At 38.4% G+C, this 11350-nt stretch overlaps 2 protein-coding genes across 5 annotated transcripts in view; both read left to right on the forward strand.

The window, feature by feature from the left end:
* Positions 1 to 1196: 1196 nt before the first annotated feature.
* Positions 1197 to 3769, forward strand: nccrp1 (P1, F-box associated domain containing). The gene is made up of 7 exons (XM_015033760.1): positions 1197 to 1460; positions 2192 to 2272; positions 2363 to 2459; positions 2599 to 2694; positions 2868 to 3006; positions 3111 to 3286; positions 3408 to 3769. The coding sequence occupies exons 1-6, from the start codon at positions 1319 to 1321 to the stop codon at positions 3261 to 3263; spliced, it is 708 nt and encodes a 235-aa protein (XP_014889246.1). The 5' UTR covers positions 1197 to 1318; the 3' UTR covers positions 3264 to 3286; positions 3408 to 3769.
* A 530-nt stretch (positions 3770 to 4299) lies between these two features.
* The window catches only part of slc8a2a (solute carrier family 8 member 2a), a 30145-nt gene continuing 23094 nt past the window's right edge, over positions 4300 to 11350 (forward strand). For all 4 annotated transcript variants that reach the window (XM_015033756.1, XM_015033758.1, XM_015033757.1 and 1 more), the window contains exon 1: positions 4300 to 5307. The gene's annotated coding sequence lies outside the window, so the exon portion shown is untranslated. The remainder of the gene's footprint in view (positions 5308 to 11350) is intronic.

Consider the following 11350-nt stretch of genomic DNA (forward strand, 5'->3'; position numbering starts at 1 on the left):
CCTAAGAGACGTCGTTACATTGTGTCACAGATTATGGAAACTTCCTGAGTTGGAGGGCAGTCGCCTTCTGCATTGCTTTACAAATGTCTCCATCTAGTGGTCTGCAGCACATCGGCATCCTTTCCACTCCAATAAGCAGGGCTCTATTCCAGCCTTGTCGGAAACAAAGATGAGTAACGTTATTTATTTATTTATTTATTTATTTATTTATTTATTTATTTATTTAATTCGAACAGACAAAAAAGACAATAAAGAAAAAGAAAATAAAATAGAATGAAACAAACTTAAGAAATAAAATGTAAAACAAATTATTTTGCCCATGTGACATGCAAATTTTATATTTTCTGTTTGAAAAGGAGCAGGTAGAAGATATAATATCTTATAATGTCCTGCCCCTTTCCTACTTGTCAATTTATAATCAATTAACATTCTTGCTATTTGACTCGATCAAATGTGGATGGATGCAGTAAAGGTGAGTAAAGAGAGAGTCAGTAGGAACTGATTAGACTGAAACATCATAGACATTTTACTCCAACTGGATTCTTTTCAGGTGTTTGACCAATTGATCCATCCTGAGCCTCTTTGTAATCGTTCAGTGAGTTCAAGTGATTTACAGCTTGTTCTTTGAAGCTAATGTTTTTTTCTTTTGTTTTTTAAACAACTGTGTCCAGGCAGTTCTACAGTTTCTGAGATACTCAGATCGTCTGATCTGACACTGACAAATAGGCTTAAAGTCAATGCCATCCCTTTTCTGATGCTCAGCTTGAACTTCAGCAATTCCTCCTTTATGTTGGGATGCGGCAATCTGATTGCCGCAGCTGAGTCGCTATACAAGTAATAAAACGGGTAATTATCCAGCGAGAGTATCTCGACTTATGTTTGTGTTTATAGATATGCTGCAAGAATATACTGTGATTCTATTTGGTGCCTTTTGAATATTAATTTTACTTCAGTGATTCTATTTCTTTGTGAATTTCGATGATAAAAGCACGTTTTTATAAATTATTTTTAAATTATATTAGTTGCTAGAAATATGTACATTTTCCCAAAATGAACAGCTTTTTAGACCGGCTCTTTAAAGTGAACGCATCCTTAAGATTTGGTTCCCCTGTAAGACTCAGCAGTTCCATCACTAGTTAGTTTAGATTTGTCCTTTGGGTTCTTCTCTGTCTACGCTGCTGTGACTTTAAGAGGCCGCAGAGCGGAGGTGAGTCCTCTGTTTACATTGCAACAGCTGGGTGGGGCTGCTGATGCACCAACACCACGCTTCCTGCTCATTTAAGAGCAGCGCGAGACCACGCGGAGCCTGTCACGCGCGATGTCTGCCGCAGAGTGGAAGCAGAAATGCGAGGCGGAGTGGGGTCTGCAGGGCGCCCCGATGCCCGACGCTGTGGACTGGAAGTCCGTGTATGAGGCCAAGCCGCTGGGACGGAACCTGCTGAAGAACCCGTCTCCTATCGGTACCACTTCACTGTCACACTCAAGTTTCTGTCCTGTCATGATTCACAGCAGGCTACTGGGCTGGTTCCGAAGCTGTTTTACAGATTCAGGCCGAATCAGAAGGCGTAAAGCTACCACAGGGAAAAGTTCTTCAAAGTAACCGATGTGAAGCTGGCTCGGAGTTTCCTGTTGAGTCAGTTGTGACGGGAAGGGAGCAGTCAGCTTCCAGAGTAAACGGTCACAATTTCATATAGTTTATAGAGCTGAGATTTCAGCTCTATAAACTTTTCCTGCTGTTTATGATCTCAGGTCACACTGATAACCACTTTCTCAGAAAATAGGAAGGGGAAAACAGCAAGTTAGTTTGCAGGTGGGGATAGAAAACAGTCTTGAGTTTCATTATTCTTTTGGATTTCTGGAACTTTTTTAAAAGGACAGATGAAATATAAACAAACTTGCATCCTCTGGGTTGTAACAGTGCATTCATGTAATCCTGTTGAAACAATGTGGTAACGTAAGGATAAGCTGTGACTGCGGTGACTAAAATATTTGTTCAGAGGGCTGGAAACTTAAGCTTCCTCATTTCAGAGCTGAGGTGTGTCTTAAAATTTATCGTCAATGATCCTGACTAATGCCTAACATTTGTACACACCCAGTAATCCTATTCAGAAGAATGGGACTATTGTTTTTGAGTTGTGATTCTTTCCTGGGGGTTCCTGAGGTCATTGTGGTGAATTGCCTCTTCCTACAGGGTTTAGTAAGGACACCCCTCCGCCTGAGCCTGAGTATCCAGATGCGCCTCCAGCTGGACCTCCCCGCTTTCAGCCTGAAGGTGAGAGACAGAGCTAATCAGCCTCTTTTTGTTAAAAAAAAAAACAACAAAAAACAGTACATTTCAGTGAACTAATCTTTTAAATCTCAGGTGACTTTGCTAGCTGGACCACGAAAACAGAGGTCCTGCCTTATGACACCAGTGGCATCCCAGAGGGCGCTGTGGTCTGTGGGTTGCCGCAGTACAGGTGGGTTTTGCTGAACATTAACAAGGATTATCTTTAAATATACTATACACACTGCTATTAAAACTAAACTGTGGGCTTAGATTAAAAAAAAAAAAAACAGCAGTACACAGAATTCACTGCCATGTGGTTTTGCCCTCAGCTGGTTCACCTTGGAGCAGGTTGTGGACCTGAAGGCAGAGGGACTGTGGGATGAGCTGCTGGACAAGTTCCAGCCTGAAATAGTCATTCAAGATTGGTAGGTCACTGAGCACTCGCCTCCACTCCAACTCTAAAAATAATATTCATAGACTATACTTTATTGATCCCTTTTAATTAAACCAACAACCAGTCTCCTAATTAGAGTGGTTTACTAATAATTAGTGTCGTGCATCTTTGCAAGGCGAGTCATGTGTGTTGTTACGTCATCAGGTATGAAGAAAGTCAGCTGCATGATTACATCTATGAGCTGCATGTAAAGCTGCTGGCTGCAGACAAAACAACAATCATCTCACTGCACACAGCTAAGCCCACAGAAAACTTGAGTGTTTACTCCCACAACTGGAAGGAGGTACGATTTTTATTTATTTATTTATTTTTCTAGTCCGTTCCGATTGCTACGTTGATTCGCCTGTGACCGGATTTTTTTTTTTCACTGCCTGTTTTGGCCTGCAGGTGTCTCACGTGTTCTCCAGCTACGGACCCGGCGTGAGATACGTCCACTTCCAGCACAGACTGAAGAACAGCTTCTTGAACGACTTCTTCCCCACACGCTTCACTGACAGCTCTGTCATTGTGAAGCCAGTCAGAACCAGTTCAAAGGTTTAACGGAAACGTAGCTGCTAGTTCAGGTCAGCTTTGGAAAGAACATAATAAATGTTGCACTACACCAATCAGTCTTACTATTAACTTATTACTTTGTGCAACTGTTAGGTTGGAGTAATTTTTGACACTTGCCACATCTGTTCTTAGGTGGATTTACCCGTGGGGAACGGACACATTATTGTGGCTTCATAAGAAACATTGTATTGTTGGTTTGAATTGACACCTGCATGAAATAGGTGTGCAGGGTGGGCATGCTAACCACGAATTAAACAAAAGCATTTGTGTCTAAATGCAAAACCACACAAGGCTGATGATAATCAAATGTTTTTCATACTGCCAATTTAGTTAAGTCACATAAAGGACTTTTTCAAACGGCTCCATTTCAAATTGTTATACGTTTGATTCAGTCCAAGTAATTTAAATTTATATCAATGCAATTCAATCTTAATATCCATTAATTGGAAATGATTAACTATTATACAGTGCAAACGTAGTCAGTTTACCATAAATAAAAGTTGAGTTGGAGTCCAAAATTAGTCAGGTGACTTTCAGATTTATATGCATTTTATGCAACCAAGAAATTTGTTTCTAGTAGGAAGTCAGACCAGTATCTCTCAAAAGGCATTAAAACAAAATGTAAAAAAGACAAATGTTTTTTGGGGAAAATTTCATTTTATTAATTACATTTTAGAATTAAAATAAAATGACATTTCAAAAATAATTTATACCCTGCTTAATTGTTATTGGAGAATATTTTTCGTATAAAGCAAACACTTCTAAATGCTGATTAGCTTTTTGCATGTCTCCGCTTGTATTTTGTTCTGAAAAATGTTTTATTTACATTTTAGCAAAAATGGCATATTAAAATTAATACCTTTCTCAACAATTAATGGGTAAAAAAAATGTCATTGCAGCAATTAAAATCTTATAATTTCTGACCAAATTTTTACACTTTTTCTTTTGCAACCAGTTAAAAGTCTTGGAAGAGCCAATGCCTCTTTGCCATCACCTTCATTGCAGGATCTGTCTGATGTTGAATTTTGTTAAGCTCCTCATCACTTTAGTTGCATTTAAATATATAAACTGTTTTTGTGTGATGTGTTTTGAATTTTGCCAGTAAACTTAACTTGCAGCATTTCTTGAATAACTGCAGGTACAACATATTATTGTGAAATGATCTTACATTCTCTTAGTGAATCTGGCACATATTTGTTGTGCCAGATAGACTGGCTGTATTTATTTGTTCAAATTTGGTAACGCGTACCAAGTAGTGACATTTTTATCTGAGTTTTGCACTATTCATTTTTAAATATAATTCAAAGTTGTTCTATTTTATATCTGGCTCAATCATAACTATTCAGTAATCAGTAAATAACTAACAAACTGACTAAATGATAACTATTCCTTGTAAGCTGATTTAAAAGTTATTGTTCTGACTTTGAATCACATGGGTGACTTAAAACAAATTCCAGCCTTAAATATATCGCATATGAACCATATTTTTACTTTTACTAAGTGGAGTAAAAGTATCTAAAGCTAAATATTGAAAAAAGATGATAAAGTACTGTGACCACAGGAGGCAGTCTGTTCAACACAAAGACGAGCAAACGGTGCAGATGAGAACTGTTCTCGGCTCGTGCTGCCTTCACTTGCACCAACAGCGACATTTAGACCGTCTGTACCATCATTTATATGTAATGTTGCTGCCTAAAGAAAAGCGGTTTCAGACGTTGGTTCGTATTAATGACATAAAGTAGTCACACTGATTTGATTTTCAAGTAGAGACACCGATATTCGCCACTTGTTAAAGCTCAAGGTGTCCGACGTTGGGTGTCACGAGCGGACCCTGAAGGCAGCACGTCATCCGCCGCGTGCGCTCACAGCATCTCCAGCCACTGTCAGTTAACGACAATGAGAGGGAGCCCGAAAACTCGCCGTGTGAGTTCAGGCGTGTCTCAGAAGGGGGAGAGCTCAACCGGGTGATAATTTTTTTAGAACTTCCACCGGTTATGGCAGCTTTTGGTGGAGCCACGCCGCGAAGCTGAAGGTAAGAACCGGGGGCAAGGAGGCTGGAGTAGCGGCTGCTGAACAGAGACTAGTTGTTCATCCAGTCTGAAGTGTGATATCAAGAAATTAGCAAGAATTTCACTCCATAGAAAAAGTGTCTATTTAGCCATTTAAAAAAGGCTTTTGAGGACGTTATTGAGAAAATAAGCTGTTTTTTTGTTTTCCACAATGGAAAATTACTCATTTGCAAATAAATAGGGTTTTTTTATTTTGCTGAAACGAAATAGAAAAATAAACCAGTTGGTTAAAAGTTTGCATTCAAACTCAACTAGTTTGTAGCTATCATATGTTGTATATCATATTTTTATGTTCATCATCAAATTCTTGACTCATTTTTTTATTATTTTATGAAGGGCTATTTCATCGTTATGAATATTTACTAGATTTGATCATTTCTAGTTCATAATCTAAACATCTAAGAAAGGAAAGGTCAAACCTGGACTAAGGTCCACTTGTTTTTCCTCAGATTGTTTCCAGGAGAGCTGTGACCTAAGGAACGTTAAACAAAATGAGTGGTACTTTTGGCCTGTCTTAAATTTTGTAGTACTGGAATTTTTCATACTTTTCAAAACTGAATTATACTTCCAGTCTGACACATTCTTTAAAACATATTTTATTTTTGCGAAAGAAAAGAAAGCTATTTGTGAAACAGTTAGCTCAACTTCATGTTTTCAAGCAGGATCAGGTCAAAGATGTTTTGAAACTTTAAAATTATTAATATTAAAAATATAACGATTTCTGAAATCAAACCGTTCTATTTTTAGATTGTGATCTCAAGATTATCAAATGTTTCTATGATTCTTTGAAAGCAAAAATAAAGAGCTCTCATTCAAAGGCTAAATTGGATTCAACCTTTGGGGATGTAATTTATCTAAAAAAATGCTGAACTACTCACAGCAACCTTTATCAGCCACAGAAATGCCCGTAAGAGTTACTGATGGAAAAGGTGTTTTTGACTGCAGATACCACCCCTACCCTGGCTTTTGCATTGCACCTGATTAGGCAGACTGCTTTCCTTGGATCACTTTTAAAATAAGGATTTCTTTAAAATTTGCACTTGATATGTCGTTTTATTCCCCTTTTTAATTGTACTCAGATTTTTTTCTGCATAGAGCATGATAGTTTTGTGTTATTTGATGCTGAAAGAATATTTGGAATACCTGTTTTATTATTATTATTATTATTATTATTATTATTATTATTAAAATCCACCAGTTGAAGATTTCATTGTATTGAATCTTTGCTTATTCTTCATGGGGTAATTGATGACAAAGTTATGCGGTGTAGCTATTAGCACTGTACAAAACGCAACAGGAATATTACAGGTCTTTTATTATCTCAGATTACATTTAAATATGCAATTTTGTTTTCGTCAGTGGTAAGAGAATGTTATTCTAGAAGCGTTTGCAGCGTAAGTACATGCATGCTTCTGCATCGTAAACACTGTTGTTCATGAAACAATGGGCCACATTACACCTCACGTTTCTCTCACATTTCCTGTACACTGAATCTGTAGAACTGTACAGATGATCCGACTCTCCATCCTTTCATCTGCTCGATTTCAGGAAGTTAGGACCTACAGATTGGATCGCCTTGCCTTTATTGCCAAGACAATAGCCAAGAACATGAGAACATATACTCTGGATGTTTCTTCCTGTAACTGTGATCTATCTGAGATTTTGAATTTTTTGGCTATTTATTATAGTTAACATTGCATAGGTTAGGTTACAATAACACTTGGCTGTAATGTATTGTTAAGTCCTGCCTCTCTGGTGGGTTGGAGAGAACAGCGAGGGTCTATTTTGTTGTCACTGAATTCCAGGTTTAGTATCTCCGCACATTTTGTTAACATTTAGTTGGTGCTACTTTGGACAACAGGAGGCAGTGATGGACAAAAGGGTGTGATTAGTTAATTTTATATGGTTGTTACTCTTTCTTTTTTCCTCTGGGGCTTGTCATACAGTCAATAAACACCAGAAATAAAAAATTGTATTTAAGTTGAGTAATATTTAGTGACTTTTACCACTTAAAGTTTTTTTTCCTCGCATTTGAAACTCAAACCTCAATATATTTCATTAGCATTTTATGTCATAGACCATCACAAAGTCAAAAGAAAACAAAATCTTTCCACAGAAATTAAATGGAGTGTTTTTTAACCCCTTCTACAATGGTGTCCCTAATTGAAATCAAGACCAGGTGACTTTTCAAGACCAAATTATTTTGAGAAGTCACCTATTTGGTACAAAAAAAGGTAACACTTTATTTGAAGGGGGTTGAATAAGACTGACATGACACTTTCATAAACATGACATAACACCTGTCATGAACATGAATAAGCCTTCATGAATAGTTATGACTGTTGTCATAAAGCATCATTCGGTAAATTATGACACTTTTAATACAAAGTTGACATTATTCAAAATGTCTTTGTTATGACAACTTGAAATTAACCAGGACGTCATTACTGTTTAAACTTTACCTTTAATAACATAAAGTTACCTAATTTTTAAAGTGCAATCAGTAATACTTTTATAACAAATTTACCCAAAAAGCTACCTGATGTGTGATTTAATCTCTGAAAACTCAAACAACAGCATAAACACCAAGGAACATAGCAGACAGGTCAGGGAGGAAGTTGTGGAGAAGTTTGCATGGAAACATGGTAGTGGCGTCATGGTGCTGTGGGACCAATTTCTTCAGCTGGAGTAGAGATGTTGGTCAGAATTGATGGGAGGATGAGTGAAGTAAAAAAAAAAAAAGTATCTTTGAGGCTGACTTGGGACAGGGCAGAGGTTTACCTCCCAACAGGACTATAACCTTGAAAATACAGCCAGAGAATATATTATATTTATTGATGAATACATATATCAAACCATATTTATTCATTAGTGGCTTAGTCAAAGTCCAAAAATATAACTGAGAATTTGGGGCAAGACTTGAAATTGTCATTTAGACTTTCAGTCCAGTCTGACCAAAATTTCCATCCAGATTTGAGCTATTAATCCAAAAATGAATGGGTAAAGATTTGAATATATAGTTTAAAAGCTAGAAACAAAAGAGATTTGTTTGAGATGTTAAGTTGCTTGAGACGTTAAGGTTCTTCAAAGTATTGACTCAGAGCACTGCATGCAAATTCATGGCACTTTTCAGACTCAGACCCATCTAAAAATAATGTGTAATTTTCCTTCGACTTCACACATCTGCTTTGTGTTGGTGTATGGCATAACATCTCCATAAAATACACCACATTTTGTGGTTGTGACGTGAGAAAATCTGTGGTGTGTGTGGCTACGTTTCCAAGGCAACCGCACACCGATAGTCACATGGGAGAGGGGCACGGTGAAACGATCGGTTGCTTATGTCTGAACCGTGAACGGTGTTTGTTCATATGATATCGTCAGATCGCTTTGCATATTCTCACTGATGTTGATGTTTCGAGCAGTACACTGAATATTGCATAACAGGTGTCCCTGTCTGGGTTCATGATGAAGTTGAGAACACTGCTCCTTCTAAGGTGACAGGGCCACTGGTGGCTGAGCAGAGTGACTCAGGTAATGGAAACCTGCGGAGCGGCTGTCTGCTGGCTGTCAGCCGCTCGTCTCCCGACCCCTCTCTGAGAGCCTCACCTCTGACCCCATGCAGCCTCCTTCAGCACTGAGGTTTAAGTGGAGAAGTCTCGGGAAAATTAAGTTTTGTGCAACTGCTGAAACAAGAGTTGGGAATTAAACGAGTAACTCAATAGTAACCTGTTAACGTCTTGGGGGCTTCCTGTCACTGAAGACTCCAACAACTGTCTCTTTAATTGATCTGATATGCCATTTAAGTTTCTGCTACTTCCTGTATCATCTTTCTGTTATAAAATGTAAACAAAACCAACCTCTGCCTAATGTGAAAACGCTTTTGAATCTGCGAAGCTATATATCCTGAAGTTCTTGCCGATGTTCTCAGGTTCACCAAAAGCTTCGAGGCACAAGTGAAATGCCTCGATCTCAGCTGTAGACAGCTGAATGTGTCACCCTCACATCTGAACGATCTCCACCCAGGTTTTATGCAACTTCAGTCGATTGGACATTGTAACGTATATGTATCAGTTTCGACTCTAATTTAATCTGCGTCATTGTCAAAGTCACCCACCGATGGCATCATGGCGGCCTCTTTTTCCTCTTCATGCACACGGTATTGGTAGGCCTGTCATGACAACAAATTCTGCTGGGCAATAAATTGTGCCAGGAGATATAGCGATAAACAATAATATTGTTGATTGAGACCGTTTTCAAGTTATTAGCGGTAATGGCATAATAATCCAAGTGCACTCTCTCTTGCCAATGAATGAGACACACGACAGTCTGGAGTAGGCATGAGCTAGTTATTGGTAACAAGGTTAGGGCTGGGCAACATGGCTGAAAAACCTATCATGAAATAAGCGTTGTATTTTCAGCCAAAGCACTCAGTCCTAGAGTGAACAGGATATTCCACAAGGAAGTTGTGGAACAACCTGTAGTGGCTGTGAAGGTTATCAAGCCACCAGAAGATCCCGCTTAAGATCAACCAGGACTGCCACACGATATTGATAATTATTTATCAATTTATTTGTTTTAAAGATCTAAAATACTGCCAAACTCGTGATGTGACCTTTACTCTTTTATCCACAATTTCCTCTTGATCTGTTGTACTCATTTGCCCCTTTAACTCCACCCTGATCTTTATTATTTTAAGCAGCTATAGGACACATTGTCAAAGCATGAAACTTCTCCTTCTTCTCAGATGTACTGTGTGGATTCTGTGGATGGTTGAGATTTCATAGTCAAGCGTACCTAATGTCCTACATTTCTTATAACAAATTCCTGCATTTCTCACAATCCTAAAGGACTTTAGCAAGTTTGATGAGCTAGTTTGGCATCTAGGCCTGTTTCATCTACTTCACAACTGTCAGTGTTGAGCTGCAGTCTCACTATGCGTCTTTGAGACAGTTTGCGCTGTTTCTTGTGCGAGTCAGTCACTGAGTACATGTACATTGTTGTAGGCAGGATAAATTAGAAACCCGGCCACCGAAAACAGATCAGCACACGTGAGGTGACAGTGTTCATACTGCACTGTAAGCTAAGCCTTGTGCTCAGCCAGGCCTGCACTGCTGCTGTGCAGATTGATTGTGATTTTGAGTCAGTGGAAACGGAGGCAGCGCACTGACATGTCGGAAAGCAATTAACTGTTCTGTGGTACTGATTGAGCTGCTGTTGTTAATTTATTGTTAGGCACTCCGAGAGATGGATAACCATGGCCTGACTGCAGCATTGGGTTTAGTGTAGAGCCATAGCCAAACTCATGACAGCCAGTCCTGACAGGAGAAAAGTATTACTTCACAAAACATTGGCTTAGGAATAAAATAAAGAGCATGCCAAAGCCCTGTGGAAATACCAGGAGAAGAGAGATGAGGACTTGTGAACACACTGATTTCTGCTTAGTATGTATGGGTTCAAGGACACTGAAATTACATAGATAATAGTTACTCTGCTCACACAGATTGTGGTTCTCTTCAATAAATGTTAGCACACTGGGTCTATTCTTTGAAATATCTCCATTTTGTATGATTTTGCTTGGTTGGTCTTTTAGATTCTGAGCACGTTGTATCCATCAGCCCTGCATGCTGTGAGCAGCAAAGAGGCCTCCCTCTAACATGTTTAACCTGCTTAAACATTTGCAGAGGTTGTTCTGGAAAATTTCATGCAATGGAAACTGCTCGGCACGATAACATTTTAACAGACTTTAGTCTACTTTGTATAACCTCTTTTTTTTATTATAAATAAAATAAACCAAGAAAAACTATAAGTTTAGGCTAGAAAGAGTAAAAATAAAACCTATCTAACAATGTTTTTCCACACCAATATTTCCATTTAACATCATTCCATGTATGTATATCTGGATGTAAGAAGAATCAGCTAGATTCATTTGGTAGATAGATCACCATGGCAACAGCTGTTAACATAATATCCTGCCCCAAAGAAGGCTAATTGTTCAGAGTTATA

The sequence above is a fragment of the Poecilia latipinna genome, unplaced genomic scaffold, assembly GCF_001443285.1.
Source record: "Poecilia latipinna isolate Pla-1442-1.1 unplaced genomic scaffold, P_latipinna-1.0 Scaffold278, whole genome shotgun sequence".
NCBI classification, from domain to species: Eukaryota; Metazoa; Chordata; class Actinopteri; order Cyprinodontiformes; family Poeciliidae; genus Poecilia; species Poecilia latipinna.